A 20,688-nucleotide genomic window follows, 5' to 3' on the forward strand; every position below is an offset into this window, starting at 1 on the left:
GGCAGTAATAAAGTTTTCTGCGGCTCCAGAATCTAAAAGAGAAAGCACAGTCTTAGGACCCAGAGGCGAGTCTAATGTTATGGACATAACTGGTTCTGCTATACTTGGAGACTGAGATAATACTCCTAACCTGGTGTCTCCAGGCCTGGCTAGGAGCGGGAGTTTCCCGGTCGCTGAGAACAATTTGCCACCATATGCCCTGCGGTACCACAGTAGAGACAGATTCTCGCGGCGGTGTCTCTGACGTTCTTCTGGGGTAAGCTGAGCTCAATTGATTTGCATGGGTTCGTCGGGGGGAGCCGAAGCTGGGACGGCTACTGGATTGGAGGAGGATGGCCGAAAGCGATATCGATCACCTCTGTTTTTCTCTGATTGTCTTTCGCGAATGCTTATTGCACAGGGAGATCAATTCGTCCAGTTTGGCTGGTACATCTCGGGTTGTTAAATCATCTTTCAGGCGTTCTGAGAGGCCGTTCCAAAACGCTGAGATCAGTGCTTTTTCTTTCAAGCGTAGCTCTGAAGCGTAAGTCTGAAACTGTACAATATATTGTCCGAGAGGCCTATTCCCTTGACAAAGGCGCATGATCTCCATCGAGGCAGAGGTAGAACGACCCGGCTCATCAAAGATCCTCTTAAACGTATCAAGGAACTCGGAATAGTCATCTAGGATCTTCCCGTTCCCATAGGGGAGAGACCCATTCCAGTGCGGGTCCAGTGAGCAAGGATACAATATATGCAACTTTTGCTTTCTGAGTCGGGAAGTTGAAGGGCTAGAGGGTGAAATGGATGTCGCACTGATTGATGAATCCACGGCACAGCTTAGGAGTACCATCATACTTATTGGGAGTGGAAAGACGGAGTGAAGATGGAGACACCACAGCTGGGGCGGAAGCAGTTGGAGGGCTTGGAGGTTCGGACCGGCGGACTGCAGCCATGTTCACTAAGGAGGCCTGGATGGTGTCTTGGCGGGCTGAGATTTCCTGCAGGCATTGGGCCAACCGCTGCTGGGACCCCTCTAATCCTTCCAATCGGGAGGCGATGCCATGCAATATCTCCGGACTTGTTCCCTGGCCGGTTCCCGAATCCATCTGGCCAGTGCAAACTGTCACGCCTGGGGAAATTTGTGGACCCGATACGGACACGGGAACTTCAGGAGTGCCTGGACCTCTGTATAATAAACGTGCTGGACGAATGAGCGGCTGTTGCATGAATGGGTTTATTGATGGTAAACTGTGACAGCAGCAGGAAGTTCACTTGCAAGTATGTCAGCGTCGCCGACACGAGGGTAGGCACTTTGGCGGAGGGTAATACCGGAATGTAGAGGCTTGGAGGACCACCTGGAGTGCGAAATAGGCAGGCTGGATTATACTGGCAGACAGGACTTCAGCAGAAGCTGGTAGCTGAACCCGTAGTTGTGCTGGAATCCAATAGCTGTTTGAAATAGTAACGGAGCACAGAGAACTAGTGGCCACAGTACTAGACTGTGGAGACGTTGCACTGGCAACTTCCTGTACCAGGCCTTCCTCCTAAATACCCCTAGGCGGTTCCCATCTGTGTGGGACTTCCTGGACCGAAGTAAGGGCAAAATGGGCTGTTTGCCCATAACCAAGATGGCGCCGCAGGAGTCCAGTGCTCAGAGAGCTATTCCTGGCTCTAAACAGCCCAGACCTTGTCAGCATGCTGGAAGAACGCCCAGCCACACAGGACCAGCACCCTGCACCTCCACCAGTGGGACCCCTCCAGAGCGCCCTCACAGGTATGCCCTGCTGCACCAGCGTCCCCCTGTGGCAGGCCGTGACAAAGGGATTCGAACGGTAAGTTCTTACAAAAATCCCTCTTTTTTGTCTCAGATTTCCCTAAAGCTTCCTCTCCTAACATAGGTGGTTATTTTGGTTGACCACCAAACCCCACCTTGCGATTGGTTGGCTGGCGCCACCCATTCGCAAGGGTAACTCGCTCACAGGGGCTTGTGAATGGATGTTACACAGTAACATCCAATCGCAGGGTAGGGGGAACCTCCCACAAATGATGGTCGCTCAATTCGTTTCCCCGAATGGTACACTCCGGCTTTTGCTCCTGAGTGTAGCATCCGGGGAAACGCGTTGAGCTTCAATTTTTCATAACTCCAACTGTGTGCCTTCACCATTCCTTGGCTGATTGACCCTGTGAGTTACTTAATTTTCACCACAATTGGACTTTGCATATGGGATGTATTGCCCTCATTCCTAATTAACCAGCTTACAAGTGCGACCTGCAGTATAAATAGCCAGGACTCCTGAAATTTCTACAAAAATCTCACCAAGGGACTTGTGGGAAACAAGTATTGCAAACGTGGGATTCATATATCCTCTACCATCACTTCCAAAATCTCATCAGCCACTGCACCATCAAGGATTGGTAATATACACCCAAGCATATACAGTTGGAAAGCATTTAATCTATTTGAATCTCATTTTGCAGCAAACACAGCTCTAGTTTAATGTTAAATCGGATTTTCATCTGTAATTTCTAACCATTTTACTGTGTTATATATGTTTATTTTCTTTTCTATATATTAAATTATTTTATAAATTTTGAACCGTCTTGTAATAAATCAGCCAGCAATGCACATTCTTTTTTTCTTGCATATGTTCGCAGCTTAGGTAAATGTTGCCTGCAGCCCGACCGAACACCCGCTCTCACCCCGAGGTGCGAATCCCCTCTCTAACATGCAAGGGGATGTGTTCACTAAAACTCAGCACTGGTTGGATCAACTAAGTGCATCGGTGCCATAACTAAGGCTTCTGTTGAATGCTCCATGGGGTATAATATCCTATGTGAGAGATGAGGCTACATACATAAGCTTTACGGTTAATATTTCTGACTGCTTTTATACTGAAGTTTGAGTCAGACTGCAGCTGTAAGAATCAGGCAGCATGCATAGATCAGTTGTTGGTCAAAGTTTGAAAGACTTTACCTCAGGAATAGGTCCAGCAAGTTCAAAGTCCTCAATTTTTCCACACTTAGCAACATCCTTTTTCCATACTCCCACATAGATCTGGCGTTTATTGATATAGAAAAATGTGCCAGGTCCGTGCTTCTTCCCATCTTGCCAGGCTCCTTCATATCGATCTCCATTGACTGTTAACAGACAAAGCATTAGTTTACCTGAATATGGTTGGCTTAGGGCAGTGCTACTGTCAGGTGAAGCCATGGTTCTCTGTATACTGACATATTAATAGTTCTAGGTGAACAAGAGGAGTTTAAGGTACTACAGTAATTATCTGGTCCTAGCCATGTTATAGCGGTCTGGCAGGTTCCCAGGACAGCAGCCTTTAGCTGTGCCAAGTCCCGGTACTGAAAGGGTGTGTGGCTATCATATTAAAAATTAAGTAAGCAATAAGGAATTCAGTCGATCCCGATAGGGAGCAAGCAGGCTCCTCTGGTCATTCGATAAAATGCTACAATTGGCATTTTCCCCATAGACCTGCAATTCACAGAATTATTCCCCCACCCCATCCTGCCCATTTCACTAGGAATTGGGCAGAATGAGAGAGGTGAAGTCACTACCGGAGGCCTGGGAACTCCAAACAAACATACACACATTCCTAAAGCACAGGATCCCCATATACTAGTGGTTCCCAAACTTTCTTGACCACGGCACCCTAGGATGTCACCATTTGTTCAAGGCACCCCTAGTCAAAAATTTCTTATGGATACATTCAAAATTAAGTAAATTGTGCATAACTGTCACCCTCAGGTTCAGTTATGTGGTGTGGAACATAGCTGTGGTTCTAATGGTTCACACTTTTTATGATTGGCAGCCACCAGCACTGGTTTTGCCTATCACTTTGAGCATAAAAAATAATTTGGGTACTTGTGTATTATCACGGCGCCCATCGTCTTGCAGACCACGTGAAGAGATTTCCCCCGATGTCATACAATGTTAAAATTGTATAGCATTGTATATGGCATACAATGCCATACAATGCGATGCAATGCGATTTTAAATTGTATAAGCACCCTAATGGGGGCTTACAATGTTAAATGCACCCCCACGCCAGTGTTCCCTCTAAGCTGTGCGCACGTGCGCGCGCACACAACTCAACAAGCGTGCGCACAGACATTACAACAGAGCGCACAAAGCAGCAGTGGTCCCTTTTTGCAGTTGTGGACTCAATTAATGTGTGTTTCACCCATTAACTACATTGTGTGCTGTGTTTTGAATGTTTAAATGTTTATTATCATTTTGAAGTAAAGTTAACACAAATACTGAACATCATTTTCCAGTTATATATAAGTGACACACAAAAATTTAAATTTCCTTCCAAAGTTGCACAGCCAAAATCTTTTGCCGCACACAGCCTTCGTAAAATAAGAGGGAACATTGCCCCACGCCACCACCACTATGAATGTGAACCCGAAGCGTGGCGAGCGCAGCGAGCCCGTGAGGGGCGGCGGTACGCGTCCTCCGACCTTTTCATACCCTCACTATCCACGTCAGCGTGGAGTTGATTTTATATAGTGTGGCGAGCCACCGAGCCCGAAGCGTGGCGAGCGCACGCAGAATAGATGTAAAGTAATACGCTTTCCCTCGCGGGGCTCACTGCGCTCAACACGCTTCGGGCTCGGTGGCTTGCTGCACTCGCCTATACTTTAAAATCTTATAGGGGGCTTATACAATTTTAAATTGCATCGCATCGGTGTGCATCCAGTGTATGGCATGCAATGCAATTAAAAGTCGTGTGACTTAATATCGGGGGCGCCATGATAATACACAAGTACCATCATTTGTTTTGGTCGTGGATTCCCAACCTGAGGCACCGTTATCTCGAGGCACCCCAGGGTGCCTAGGCACACAGTTTGGGAACCACTGCTATATCCTAAAGGAGACTACCTTCTCCAATATTAGTCGGAGTGGCACTCTAGGTCATTCTTGCCTACTTTCTAAAACTAGTTTCATACATACTTTGTCTGCAACTATTTGTTGAGATATTTATTATCTTTTAATTCTTTTAGCATAATATATGTAATATAATGTGATGCCTATGCAATACATTCCAAATGCAGTATAATCATACTTTATTACTTTTAAAAAAGCATTTAAGAAAGATTGTGTAGGTGACACCTATAAGTGCGCACATGTGCTGTACTGCTCTAAGAGGAGTGTCAGAAAATGACTTACTGTACATCCAAATCTAATGTACTTGTTGAAGAAAATACCCTGTGTGGAAAACGTATTTACACCTCAAACGCCATTGGCGTATTACGGTCGGCCTTTACGCAATACTCAGGCGCAGTCGCGTCTTATTAGCATAAATTCACGGACAAGGACGGACGTAATGCATTAATGGCTAAATCATAGTGATATTCCTTTTTGTATGTACACTTGTGTATACCCCAAAGTATTGGAATATGATCGTCCATACTTTATATGTAGAAATGTTGTAATTGCCGCCACAGACGCAAGGTCAGTATGGTGATTGTAATGTGATCACAATACATGACCTTAGATATATTTTAACTGTGTAATCTAGTGAATCATTATGTGGGACACCAAGGACAAATCAATTCAAAACAGGTTCTTGCCTCATGGCCAGGAACAAAAGGAGTATTTAAAGGTAATGCATCATGAGAACAGGAAGATGCTCCTATGGACAGGAGGGCCAATAAAGAGAGGCCCAGTCTCTTTGTTTTAGCCAATGCCAACCAAGATTGACTTCCCCGCCCCCTTACCTGCCCCCAAAACTATACTTTAGGTTTCTTAGGCTCTCTCTGATCTCCCAGTCTCACCAAGTAGATGTGATCCAAGGAGGGCTCTTTTCCCCTGTCTCTGTGGCGGTAATTGTATCCATGTGTGTATGCTGGTGTTAGGATGGTGTTGGGCCTGCGTTCATTTACATGTATAATTGTTATGGTTGTTGTAATCTGTGTATAGTCTAAACAGTATTGTGTAAGTACCATGTAAATATCTGTTACCCTTTTTGGACCATTTTCCCACATAATATACTATCTGTGATTTCAAATATAACCGTGTGTCTATGTGCATCATTTCTTTAGTCGTATTAGCGAGTGAGTCACATGCATAGTCACATGTGGGGCCGCATTAGACATGCAGTATAGATTTATTTCTGGATAAGCATATAGTAATGTATATGGGTTTATTTCTTATCAAGCCAGTGAACAGGTTCAACATGTGGGATACATTGTACAATGGATACAAGAGCATCTATTCATATGATAATGTGGTTTACAGCCCTCCAAAGTGTCTGTGAATAGGAGAGCATTTACCTAACTCTGAGTTAGGTAAATGCTTACATCACTATGGTAACCTTGTTGCTAAGGGTAACGGTATATGTAATTATAAGGTAACAAATATAAAACCAAGAGAATATAGTGTAACAATAACTTTAGTCACCGGTTTGTTATCATAACAGTTTTTACAATTGGCGCCCAACGTGGGGCCTACAATCTTTAAAACTGGCACAGCGATACAGAGTGCATCTCATAATGCCGGGGTCACTTTTAACGCGTGAGAGTGTACCCTGAGTATTAATTGAGAGGCGTCCGAGCTGTATCGGTTTGAAAGTTGCTAGGAGTTAGGCCCAAAGACGGTGCAATTGTTATACTGTATTTGTTGTGCATAAAGACTGTTTTGAAGTGCTGAAATTCTGTTTGCCACAAATGAGGGATTTTGGGTGTTTGAATTGTCTAGAAACCCATTTATCAGGTCTGTGTTGTTAACAGAGCAATTGTAATTTAGCTGTGTGCTGTAAACTGACCCACAGGTTTCCTTCCCCCGCGCTGCTGCATTCCATAAGATAAAGCATTATAGCAGCAGCTGCAAGGAGGGGGAGAAGGAGGAGGGACAGAAGCAGGAGGGGGTTTAAATGAGTTTGTTAAACTGTATTAGCCAGAACTGTACAAAGTTTTTTTTTTTTTTTTTTTAAGTATACACTGGGTGATAAAGGTATGGAGTTATAAAGTGTGATTGTATTGTTATAAAATTGTAAACTGTGATGCAATTGCATTACTGATGTATGCATGTGAGTCCAGTGAAATCACACTCAAACTGTATGCTAGCACGTTTATTTTTGACTGAGTATACTGTGTGAGAGTGATCCATCAGGACACATGCTAGACGCCATTACACATGCGATCGTGTTTATGTAATCTACATTGGGACACAGACGCATGTGCGAATGAGTATGCAGCGTAATTGCGTGCGTGACGCAAGAACGTCTAAGTGCGCAATAGCATCTGTATAGAGCGTGGTACAATTAAACAAAGGTGTGCGTATCTTATACGTGGCACCACCGAGTGCAAGCCGGTGTTGTGCACACGCTTGTCCCAGGCGCATTTGCTTCCGAGTGAACGCGCTTGCCACAGACGCACTTGCGTTTACTTGAACACGTGCGTCCGGGCCTGCGCCCTTTATGTGGAAGCATTAGCGATCCATTTCCTTTACAAAATATATTACCAATGATGCAAATACTTATTGATAATGTATTTTAGGGTACTCTTTACCTAGAACGGCGCCCGTCGTGCTGATCGCGGGTACATTTATGTATGGCCGCGACGCGACCGACGCGATGCCCGCGATTTCCCATTGAAACCAATGTTAAACATGAAAATCGTGTCGGTCGCGTCGCGGCCGGCCATAAATGTACCCGCGATGCTCACGATTTCCCATAGGAATCAATGTTAAAAGCCGCGATGGACCCGATTTTACTGTTAAATGCCTCAATCCACCCGATTTGGCCATAGGAATCAATGTTAAATGGGCCACAGAGCCCATTAACCCTTAAATGTCCCCCCAAATTTTTAACGCCACCCCACGATCCACGCCAACCCGAAGCGTGGCGAGCGCAGCGAGCCCGCGAGGGGCGGCGGTACGCGTTCTCCGACCTTTTCATGCCCTACTATCCACGTCGGCGTGGTGTGAGAATATAATAGTGTGGCGAGCGCAGCGAGCCACCGAGCTCGAAGCGTGGCGAGCGCAGCGAGCCCCGCGAGGGGACGCGGATACCTTCACAGTTATGCTAGTGGAGTGGGTGTGGTAATCGTACTGGGCGCCAAAGTTAAAATATAATGTGATTTATTGGTACAAACATGAAAACATATTCATCAGTGTATAAAACACATAAGAGCAGTGTATAAAACACATAAAAACACATAAACAAAAGTGCAATTCTTCTTACCCCTAAGGGTATTTGGAGCCTGCAAGGATGGAAGGGGCAGGATGCAGTCCGGAATGTGCACCCTGCTCTAGGCTCCAAATACCTTAGCACTGGGTTGGTCCTGATGGTTAACTTGTGGATACCAGTCACTGCCGACGCGTTTCGAGCATCAGGGTGCTCTTCTTCCTGGGCGCAGTGACTGGCATCCACCTAGGGCTGGTATTTATGGAGAAAACAAGCGCTGCGTCATATCCGTGACCGGAAGTGCGTCATCATCACTTCCGGTCCGGCGGTTCCAATAATAAAGTGTAAAAACATATGTAAAACATATAGTTCGCCTCTATATAGTCTCTAGTCTGGGGGGGGCATGCCTCAGTAGTGTCCCCTGGTGAGAGTGTCCCGTTAGGTTACACGAATGCGATGTACGTATCGCAGCTTCAGGGAACCTGGTCTGGATGACTACTTCCGGTCCCGGCTGCCTGGTTGGCGGTGCGTGTATTCGTGGTTGGCGGAAGTTTCATTAGTAGCGGAGGCTCAATAGTAGATATTCTCCAGAGGTTTTGATATGTGAAAAGAGAGAGATGATCAGAAAAGATGCTTGAAAATATGATAGATAAAGGGATAATGAAAGTAAATGAATATATGATGAATGGCAAACATCATAATAATGGAAAATGAAAATATATGATTGAAGTAAAAATAAATAAAATAAAATAGAAATAAAATAAAAATGGAAATAAAAATAAATAAAAATAAAAATAAAGTAAAAATAAAAATAAAATTAAATAAAAATAAAATAAAAATACAAAATAAAAATACAATGAAAATAAGAATAAAAATAAAATAAAAATAAAATAAAAATAAAAATAAAAATAAAAATAAAAATAAATATAAAAATAAAAATAAAATAATAGATATGAAAATAAATATAAATATAAATATAAATAAAATAAAAATAAAATAAAATAAAAACCAAAACTGATGCGTGAAAAATGGAGATGCGTATTTGAAAAGAAGAAAGACGGTGGAGATGAGGATAAACAGGGTGGCCAGATGTTTGTGAGACTGAATGGGGCATGTTTGATCACATGAACCATTTCAGTTCGAAGTCTTTATTGAGACCTGTGGGTACTAGTGTTTTTAACTGAAAAATCCAATTCATTTCTTTTTTGGCTAGTCTTTGTTCAACATCACGGTGTCTCCAGGATGCTTTGATGGCTTCGATTCCAAGGAATGTTTTGATATGGTTGGGGTTGCAATTGTGTTTCTTTTTGAAGTGATCAGATAATGAATGGATTTCTAACCCTTTTTTGATGTTCCTAACGTGTTCTGACATCCTCGTTTTCAGGGCTCTTGTTGTTCTTCCTACATAATGAAGGCCACAGTTGCATTCTATTAGGTATACGATGTTAGTGGTATGGCAAGTTATGAAATCTTTGATGTGGTAAGTTTTGCCATTCATGGTGAATTCCGTGATTTTCGTTTTCTCAGTTTTCACTGTTTTGCACATGATGCAGGTCCCACATCGGTGGAAACCTTTTGTCTTAATCCGGGTATTTACAGTGGTATCTAGAGCGCTCCTGACCAATTTCCTTTGAAGGTTTTCTGCTTTTTTATAAATGAAAGGCGGTTTTGGTGGGAGGTCTTTCATTAGAATGGGGTCCTTCTGTAGTATGTGCCAATGTTTTTTGAAAATTTGTTCAAGTTTTTTATAATGTGAACCATAAGTGGTTAGAAAAGCGTATTTGTTTAATTTGGATGTTTTGGGTGGTTGTTTATCCAGGAGTCGCTCTCTTGTAGTTTCTAGAACAAATTCCTTGGTTTCTTTCAGTTCAATCTCTCTGTACCCTCTGGCTTTAAAGTTTTTCATCATGTTCCCCATTTGTTCTTGGCATACCTCTTCCTCTGTACAGTTTCTTTTGATGCGGAGGAGTTGGCTTTTGGGGACCCCATCTAGCCATCTTTTTAAGTGCTCACTGTCTCTCTGAATATAACTATTGGTGTCTGTTGGTTTACGGAAGGTCTTGGTGTGTATGTTTCCCTCTTTTACGTATATTGTAAGATCCAGAAAATTAATTTCGGTTTTGCTGATTTGGAATGTGAATTTTAAATTTACATTATTGTTATTCAGATGTTGGCAGAAGGATTGTAGATCTTCCTCTTGTCCTTGCCAAAAAAAGAGTACATCATCGATGTAACGATGCCATGTGACCAGATTTGCCTCCCATCTGTTGTTATTCCAGATATTCTCTTCCTCCCACCTAGCCAGGAAGAGATTGGCATAAGACGGGGCAAATCTGGTCCCCATGGCAGTCCCGGTTTGTTGTAGGTAGTAATCTCCTTTGAAGAAGAAGTGATTATTTTTGAGTATAAATTCAATGCTCTTAAGAAGGAAATCTATCTTCTGAGGGGAGTGTTCTGTTTTTTCCAAGAACCATTTTGATGATTGTAGACCATCGTTATGGTCTATGATAGTGTAGAGCGATGTGATATCTGCTGCTATCATATAGGTATCTTCACTATGTTTGATGGTCTTCAATTTGTTCAAGGCATCTGTGGTATCCTTCAGATAGGATTTGGTTTGGTGTACTAGAGGTTGTAGATGATGGTCTACATATGCTGATAAGTTACTGGTAAGGCTATTGGTTCCCGCAATGATGGGTCGACCAGGGGGATTAAGTTCATCTTTGTGCATTTTGGGAAGTATGTAGATGGTGGGAGTTGTGGGATCTGATATGCATATGAAATCTTTTTCTTCCTTGGTAATGATACCATTTACCTGGGATTCTACGAGGAGGTTTTCAAAATTCTTTGTTATTCTAGCGGTAGGGTCACCTTTAAGTTTTTTATATGTGGCAGTTTTTAGTTGGTTCAGGACTGCCTGTTCATACCAGTCTTTCTCCATGATAACCACACTCCCCCCTTTGTCCGATGGTTTAATAACAATCTGTGAATTTTTTTGGAGGTTTTTGAGTGCCTGTTGTTCTTTCCTTTGTAGGTTCCATTTGGTGATGTATTTGGTGTTGTTGAGCTTCTCAATGTCGTCTGTGACCAGTTTGGCGAAGGTCTCGACATATGGGCCTTTCATATGTGCTGGGTAGAAAGTTGACTTTTTCTTAAAGGGGTTGATGTCCACTTCGTCTGTGTTCTCAGGTATTGTTTGTTCTTGGTTATTAAAGAATTTCTTTAAAGTCAGTTTCCTGACATACTTCTGTACATCTATGAAGGTTTGGAAATGGTCCATAGTACTGGTAGGTGCAAATTTTAAACCTCTCTGTAGAACTTTTTCTTCCGTGGTCGATAGTATATGACTGCTCAGGTTATAAACCCGGCATGGTTCTTCTGGGATATTGTCGGTGGTTTTAAGAGGGTGGGTGATTGTTTTCATCTTTTTAGTTTTCAGAAGTTTCCTTCTTTCTTTTTGTTTCTGTTTGCCTCCCCGTTTTCCCCTTTGGTGGGTTTTCCTTAATTTCTCCAGTTCCGTCCTTTGTTTAGAAAAGGGCTGTGTGTGGGTGCTTCGTCCAAGGGATAGAAGCGGTTGTGTAAGGGTAGTTCATTGTAATAGTTGTTTCGATATCTGTAGTTTTCCCTAAAATTCCTCCTTGGGGTAATCCATTCTGTGTCTCGTCTTCTCTGGTTGTAATTTCTGTTGAATGTTGGTCGAGGGGGTACTTGTCGTCCATGGTTATGTAATTCCTCTCTGTAGGGACGTTCTCTGTTGTTATATTGTGGTTGGCGAGGATGTCTTTGTTCCTTTCCGTATCTTCTAGTTTGGAGGTTGTCCTTCTCTTTTTCTCTGTCCTTTTTATTCTTCTTGGGTTTTTTTCCTTGTTTCAAAAAGTCAAAGTCTCTCTGAAATTTCCGCCACTTCTTGTTGACCAGTTTCCGTGTATTTTTCTCAATTTTATGTTCTATTTCTTTGTGTAGTTCTATCACATCCTCCTGCTCCTCGAACGGTTGTATGAGTTTTTGTATTACCGTAATTTTCTCTTTCAGATTCTTCAGATCTTTCCTTCTTTCTCTGATTATGAGGTCGATAAGTGAAAAGGAGCAATGATTTAGGATGCATTCCCATTCTTTTTTGAACTCGTCTGAGGCGTCTCCAAAAGATGGAGTCTTTTTGATGGTGAGTCCTCTGGGGATAACTTTTTCTGCCTGGTATTTCTCTAGGGCAGCTATTTCCCACCATAGTTTGTTTTCCTTTAAGAGGCATTTGCTGAGGCCGGCCATGGCTGTTTCAATATTGTCGTCGCTGATATCTTGTTCTTTAAATTCAAGATAGAAGGCTGATTTGACTAAGTTCTCTCTTTCATTGAAGTGATGAAACATGGTGCAGCAGGGGTGAGTTCCTCCGAGGGAGTATTGGAATATTGGTTGTGGTTTGTTGGAGGTACTCTGTCCTGCGCGCCTCCTTCGGCTGCCTGAAAATTACCACTAAGGTCACCCTCAGACCTTAAATTATGGAAATGCTAGTGGAGTGGGTGTGGTAATCGTACTGGGCGCCAAAGTTAAAATATAATGTGATTTATTGGTACAAACATGAAAACATATTCATCAGTGTATAAAACACATAAGAGCAGTGTATAAAACACATAAAAACACATAAACAAAAGTGCAATTCTTCTTACCCCTAAGGGTATTTGGAGCCTGCAAGGATGGAAGGGGCAGGATGCAGTCCGGAATGTGCACCCTGCTCTAGGCTCCAAATACCTTAGCACTGGGTTGGTCCTGATGGTTAACTTGTGGATACCAGTCACTGCCGACGCGTTTCGAGCATCAGGGTGCTCTTCTTCCTGGGCGCAGTGACTGGCATCCACCTAGGGCTGGTATTTACTTTCATTATCCCTTTATCTATCATATTTTCAAGCATCTTTTCTGATGCTTGAAAATATGATATGATATGCCTGAAAATTAGTGGTAATTTTCAGGCAGCCGAAGGAGGCGCGCAGGACAGAGTACCTCCAACAAACCACAACCAATATTCCAATACTCCCTCGGAGGAACTCACCCCTGCTGCACCATGTTTCATCACTTCAATGAAAGAGAGAACTTAGTCAAATCAGCCTTCTATCTTGAATTTAAAGAACAAGATATCAGCGACGACAATATTGAAACAGCCATGGCCGGCCTCAGCAAATGCCTCTTAAAGGAAAACAAACTATGGTGGGAAATAGCTGCCCTAGAGAAATACCAGGCAGAAAAAGTTATCCCCAGAGGACTCACCATCAAAAAGACTCCATCTTTTGGAGACGCCTCAGACGAGTTCAAAAAAGAATGGGAATGCATCCTAAATCATTGCTCCTTTTCACTTATCGACCTCATAATCAGAGAAAGAAGGAAAGATCTGAAGAATCTGAAAGAGAAAATTACGGTAATACAAAAACTCATACAACCGTTCGAGGAGCAGGAGGATGTGATAGAACTACACAAAGAAATAGAACATAAAATTGAGAAAAATACACGGAAACTGGTCAACAAGAAGTGGCGGAAATTTCAGAGAGACTTTGACTTTTTGAAACAAGGAAAAAAACCCAAGAAGAATAAAAAGGACAGAGAAAAAGAGAAGGACAACCTCCAAACTAGAAGATACGGAAAGGAACAAAGACATCCTCGCCAACCACAATATAACAACAGAGAACGTCCCTACAGAGAGGAATTACATAACCATGGACGACAAGTACCCCCTCGACCAACATTCAACAGAAATTACAACCAGAGAAGACGAGACACAGAATGGATTACCCCAAGGAGGAATTTTAGGGAAAACTACAGATATCGAAACAACTATTACAATGAACTACCCTTACACAACCGCTTCTATCCCTTGGACGAAGCACCCACACACAGCCCTTTTCTAAACAAAGGACGGAACTGGAGAAATTAAGGAAAACCCACCAAAGGGGAAAACGGGGAGGCAAACAGAAACAAAAAGAAAGAAGGAAACTTCTGAAAACTAAAAAGATGAAAACAATCACCCACCCTCTTAAAACCACCGACAATATCCCAGAAGAACCATGCCGGGTTTATAACCTGAGCAGTCATATACTATCGACCACGGAAGAAAAAGTTCTACAGAGAGGTTTAAAATTTGCACCTACCAGTACTATGGACCATTTCCAAACCTTCATAGATGTACAGAAGTATGTCAGGAAACTGACTTTAAAGAAATTCTTTAATAACCAAGAACAAACAATACCTGAGAACACAGACGAAGTGGACATCAACCCCTTTAAGAAAAAGTCAACTTTCTACCCAGCACATATGAAAGGCCCATATGTCGAGACCTTCGCCAAACTGGTCACAGACGACATTGAGAAGCTCAACAACACCAAATACATCACCAAATGGAACCTACAAAGGAAAGAACAACAGGCACTCAAAAACCTCCAAAAAAATTCACAGATTGTTATTAAACCATCGGACAAAGGGGGGAGTGTGGTTATCATGGAGAAAGACTGGTATGAACAGGCAGTCCTGAACCAACTAAAAACTGCCACATATAAAAAACTTAAAGGTGACCCTACCGCTAGAATAACAAAGAATTTTGAAAACCTCCTCGTAGAATCCCAGGTAAATGGTATCATTACCAAGGAAGAAAAAGATTTCATATGCATATCAGATCCCACAACTCCCACCATCTACATACTTCCCAAAATGCACAAAGATGAACTTAATCCCCCTGGTCGACCCATCATTGCGGGAACCAATAGCCTTACCAGTAACTTATCAGCATATGTAGACCATCATCTACAACCTCTAGTACACCAAACCAAATCCTATCTGAAGGATACCACAGATGCCTTGAACAAATTGAAGACCATCAAACATAGTGAAGATACCTATATGATAGCAGCAGATATCACATCGCTCTACACTATCATAGACCATAACGATGGTCTACAATCATCAAAATGGTTCTTGGAAAAAACAGAACACTCCCCTCAGAAGATAGATTTCCTTCTTAAGAGCATTGAATTTATACTCAAAAATAATCACTTCTTCTTCAAAGGAGATTACTACCTACAACAAACCGGGACTGCCATGGGGACCAGATTTGCCCCGTCTTATGCCAATCTCTTCCTGGCTAGGTGGGAGGAAGAGAATATCTGGAATAACAACAGATGGGAGGCAAATCTGGTCACATGGCATCGTTACATCGATGATGTACTCTTTTTTTGGCAAGGACAAGAGGAAGATCTACAATCCTTCTGCCAACATCTGAATAACAATAATGTAAATTTAAAATTCACATTCCAAATCAGCAAAACCGAAATTAATTTTCTGGATCTTACAATATACGTAAAAGAGGGAAACATACACACCAAGACCTTCCGTAAACCAACAGACACCAATAGTTATATTCAGAGAGACAGTGAGCACTTAAAAAGATGGCTAGATGGGGTCCCCAAAAGCCAACTCCTCCGCATCAAAAGAAACTGTACAGAGGAAGAGGTATGCCAAGAACAAATGGGGAACATGATGAAAAACTTTAAAGCCAGAGGGTACAGAGAGATTGAACTGAAAGAAACCAAGGAATTTGTTCTAGAAACTACAAGAGAGCGACTCCTGGATAAACAACCACCCAAAACATCCAAATTAAACAAATACGCTTTTCTAACCACTTATGGTTCACATTATAAAAAACTTGAACAAATTTTCAAAAAACATTGGCACATACTACAGAAGGACCCCATTCTAATGAAAGACCTCCCACCAAAACCGCCTTTCATTTATAAAAAAGCAGAAAACCTTCAAAGGAAATTGGTCAGGAGCGCTCTAGATACCACTGTAAATACCCGGATTAAGACAAAAGGTTTCCACCGATGTGGGACCTGCATCATGTGCAAAACAGTGAAAACTGAGAAAACGAAAATCACGGAATTCACCATGAATGGCAAAACTTACCACATCAAAGATTTCATAACTTGCCATACCACTAACATCGTATACCTAATAGAATGCAACTGTGGCCTTCATTATGTAGGAAGAACAACAAGAGCCCTGAAAACGAGGATGTCAGAACACGTTAGGAACATCAAAAAAGGGTTAGAAATCCATTCATTATCTGATCACTTCAAAAAGAAACACAATTGCAACCCCAACCATATCAAAACATTCCTTGGAATCGAAGCCATCAAAGCATCCTGGAGACACCGTGATGTTGAACAAAGACTAGCCAAAAAAGAAATGAATTGGATTTTTCAGTTAAAAACACTAGTACCCACAGGTCTCAATAAAGACTTCGAACTGAAATGGTTCATGTGATCAAACATGCCCCATTCAGTCTCACAAACATCTGGCCACCCTGTTTATCCTCATCTCCACCGTCTTTCTTCTTTTCAAATACGCATCTCCATTTTTCACGCATCAGTTTTGGTTTTTATTTTATTTTATTTTTATTTTATTTATATTTATATTTATATTTATTTTCATATCTATTATTTTATTTTTATTTTTATTTTTATATTTATTTTTATTTTTATTTTTATTTTTATTTTTATTTTATTTTTATTTTATTTTTATTCTTATTTTCATTGTATTTTTATTTTGTATTTTTATTTTATTTTTATTTAATTTTATTTTTATTTTTATTTTTATTTTTACTTTATTTTTATTTTTATTTATTTTTATTTCCATTTTTATTTTATTTCTATTTTATTTTATTTATTTTTACTTCAATCATATATTTTCATTTTCCATTATTATGATGTTTGCCATTCATCATATATTCATTTACTTTCATTATCCCTTTATCTATCATATTTTCAAGCATCTTTTCTGATCATCTCTCTCTTTTCACATATCAAAACCTCTGGAGAATATCTACTATTGAGCCTCCGCTACTAATGAAACTTCCGCCAACCACGAATACACGCACCGCCAACCAGGCAGCCGGGACCGGAAGTAGTCATCCAGACCAGGTTCCCTGAAGCTGCGATACGTACATCGCATTCGTGTAACCTAACGGGACACTCTCACCAGGGGACACTACTGAGGCATGCCCCCCCCAGACTAGAGACTATATAGAGGCGAACTATATGTTTTACATATGTTTTTACACTTTATTATTGGAACCGCCGGACCGGAAGTGATGATGACGCACTTCCGGTCACGGATATGACGCAGCGCTTGTTTTCTCCATAAATACCAGCCCTAGGTGGATGCCAGTCACTGCGCCCAGGAAGAAGAGCACCCTGATGCTCGAAACGCGTCGGCAGTGACTGGTATCCACAAGTTAACCATCAGGACCAACCCAGTGCTAAGGTATTTGGAGCCTAGAGCAGGGTGCACATTCCGGACTGCATCCTGCCCCTTCCATCCTTGCAGGCTCCAAATACCCTTAGGGGTAAGAAGAATTGCACTTTTGTTTATGTGTTTTTATGTGTTTTATACACTGCTCTTATGTGTTTTATACACTGATGAATATGTTTTCATGTTTGTACCAATAAATCACATTATATTTTAACTTTGGCGCCCAGTACGATTACCACACCCACTCCACTAGCATTTCCATAATTTAAGGTCTGAGGGTGACCTTAGTGGTAATTTTCAGGCAGCCGAAGGAGGCGCGCAGGACAGAGTACCTCCAACAAACCACAACCAACCTTCACAGTTATACGCGTCCCCTCGCGGGCTTCACAGGTGTCCGTGGCGACCCGGACACCTGTGAAGCCCGCGAGGGGACGCGTCTACCTGTGAAGGTATCCGCGTGCGCTCGCCACGCTTCGGGCACGGTGGCTCGCTGCGCTCGCCACACTATTATATTCTCACACCACGCCGACGTGGATAGTAGGGCATGAAAAGGTCGGAGAACGCGTACCGCCGCCCCTCGCGGGCTCGCTGCGCTCGCCACGCTTCGGGTTGGCGTGGATCGTGGGGTGGCGTTAAAAATTTGGGGGGACATTTAACGGTTCATTGGCCCTATTTGGGCTGTGTGGCCCATTTTACATTGATTTCTATGCCCAAATCGGGTCCATTGAGGCATTTAAGTGTAAAATCGCGGTCAATTAGGCTTTTTAACATTGTTCCCTATGGGAAAATCGCGGTCATCGCGGGCATCGCGACCATCCCGATTTACCCGCGATGACCGCGATCACCGCGATTTTTACCCCCGACGCCCGCGATTTCAATCGTGGGCGCCGTTCTAGGTAAAGAGTACCTATTTTAGATTAATACAATCACAATTTATTCGATTTTACATTGTTATTGCCTTTGATAAAACAATTCAAACACCTTTTAAGATAATATTTTGAATTTTAAGGGAATATGTCCTGGAGCAGTATTCGGGGACAGAACTACCATGATGGGAATATTTTCTGTACAGAAAAATAAGTCAGCTTGTTTGAATCTGTGAGTGTATTGAGTGAACGCCGGTCGTAGAACGCCGATCAGAGGCAGCGACTGAAGCATAATACAGTAACGCCGGTCACAGGCAATGGTTATGAAAGTCTATTAAATCAAAGCAGCAAACAAGTCTGTTTTATTTAACAAAGGCGGTGGAGGTTACTGTGGAATCGGTGCTGATCAGCGTAACCTGCTGTACTACTGTAGGGAATTGCTGAACACCTCAGCTATTAGGTAGTTAAAGACCGCCGATCAGAGGCATTAACTAGGTTGAGGTTGTTTGGTAGTTACCACAGGCAGTGCGGAGAGCGAATTGCTCGCTGTAAGGGGCAATAGTTTTGTGGGGGACCTCAGAACCCCACCGATCCTCTTGGCAGGAGAGGTAGCGTTCTCTTGGAGAAGGATCGTCTGTGTGAAAGTGAAAGGTTAGGTCCAACCGGCAGTGCGGTAAAGAAACCGGTTGGAATTGACCATAGGACATAAGGTATCCAGGGATAAGTGACAGAAAGGTTAGGTCCAACCGGCAGTGCGGTAAAGAAACCGGTTGGAATAGACCAAAGTGTTAAGAGGGGCGTGAGTTACATGCCCAAAGAATCTCCTGGATACATTATTAAACAGAAATATGGCATATGATGTGTCATACCTGAATGAATGGGTCAAGCTGACCAAAAAGTGTGAGGTAAAGTTCCCTGATACTGGTAGTTTTGGTCCTGAAGTTCTGCTCACAGTGAAAGATAAAATTTGTCAAATTTAATTCAAAAAGGAAAAGTTGAAGCAAAATGATTCTGTAAATTTGTGGCAAACAGAAGTTCAAATACAAAGTCATAAGAATTGTTTAATGAACGCGGGCCCAGCTAACTTGAGAAGTACAGCTGCACACACACCCCATGTTATATTACCAAGGGGGCAATTACCGCCACAGGAGAAACTAAAATAAATGTACCATCTTAAAATTGTATTAATTTGTACCTTGTTTTAAATCCCACTTAAGGATCCGGAAAGTGAAGCCAATGTAATGCTGACCTCAGCCGCCTCCTACCCGATAAATGTGTGCCAGAGACAAGCCCAGTTAAGGAGGAATTATAAGAACTCCCAGTTAGAGGAGACGGCTGACGCCAGTAATCTACAAGGAGGGGCAGGTAAGTATGACACACCAGACACCACAGAGACAACCATGTTAGAAAACCAAGAAATTACTTGTGTACGCCCACCTTGCACCCGTCATGCCCCTTATGGAAAGCCAGATACGGATGGGGTGATTCCAGTAAGGCAGGTGGGTATACATTGCCCTCTGACAAGGACAGACTTAATGTTTTGATCCGAGAGTTCCCTGACCCAAGACAAAAACGGCCTGTCAAAAGTTTATCAGAGATTTAGGAAAATTCACATAGACTCACAAATAAGGATTGGAGTATCATATTAGAAGCCTGTCTTTCCCCATACATTGGCCAGGTGGGGGAAAATAGGATTTTAAATGGTGTTGACAATCAGGAAAATATACGATTAATTAATCTTCAATTGAGCAAGTATTTTCCTTGTACTACTGAGTACAACAAAATCTTTAGCATTCAGCAAAAGAATACTGAATTTCCTGGTGAATATTTTGACAGGTCATTGACAGACAGTTCGAGATGCATAGTTACCCCTGACTGAAACAATTGAACCCCATAGGGAGATGGTTTGTTTCTGTGGTTATAGAAGGACTAAAAGAACCATTTAATACTAAACTGTAGATTTTCTTCCCGAATTGGAAGGACATGACAATAGATGCCCTTACGGAGGCTGCCACTGACCAATAGACTAATGACCCTTACCATCCGTGCTCATAGTAACGGACCAACCAGACCCCAGCATACTGAACAACAAAATAAGACAACCCCAGTATGCTTTAAATACAAACAGTAAGGACATTACCATAGAAATTGTAATATGGAAGGAAGGTCTTATACCAGTCGCAGACCCAGCAACAAACCCATGTCTCATTAGACAGTTGGTGATATTACCAAGAATGAATCCCATGTTTCTCTGGTTTGGCATTTCCAATGCAGGAATTAATTGAGTCAGACAGACCAAGACAGGTTCCACATGAAAAGGAACCTGGTGTTGTATTTTTAAGGACCATGTGATTTGCACTGCAAATAACTTGCTGGGTGTGCGACCAAAGTAGTGATGTAGAAACCTGGTG

At 42.2% G+C, this 20,688-nt stretch overlaps 1 protein-coding gene across 1 annotated transcript in view; it reads right to left on the bottom strand.

Annotated features, from left to right (window-relative positions):
• Positions 1-20,688, bottom strand: part of LOC146009682 (MORN repeat-containing protein 3-like) — a 55,036-nt gene that overhangs the window by 8,425 nt on the left and 25,923 nt on the right. The window contains exon 5 of the mRNA XM_083150142.1: positions 2,957-3,120. Coding sequence (XP_083006268.1) covers positions 2,957-3,120 — 164 coding nt within the window. The remainder of the gene's footprint in view (positions 1-2,956; positions 3,121-20,688) is intronic.

This window comes from Crinia signifera, chromosome 1 (assembly GCF_055691185.1).
Source record: "Crinia signifera chromosome 1, ASM5569118v1, whole genome shotgun sequence".
NCBI classification, from domain to species: Eukaryota; Metazoa; Chordata; class Amphibia; order Anura; family Myobatrachidae; genus Crinia; species Crinia signifera.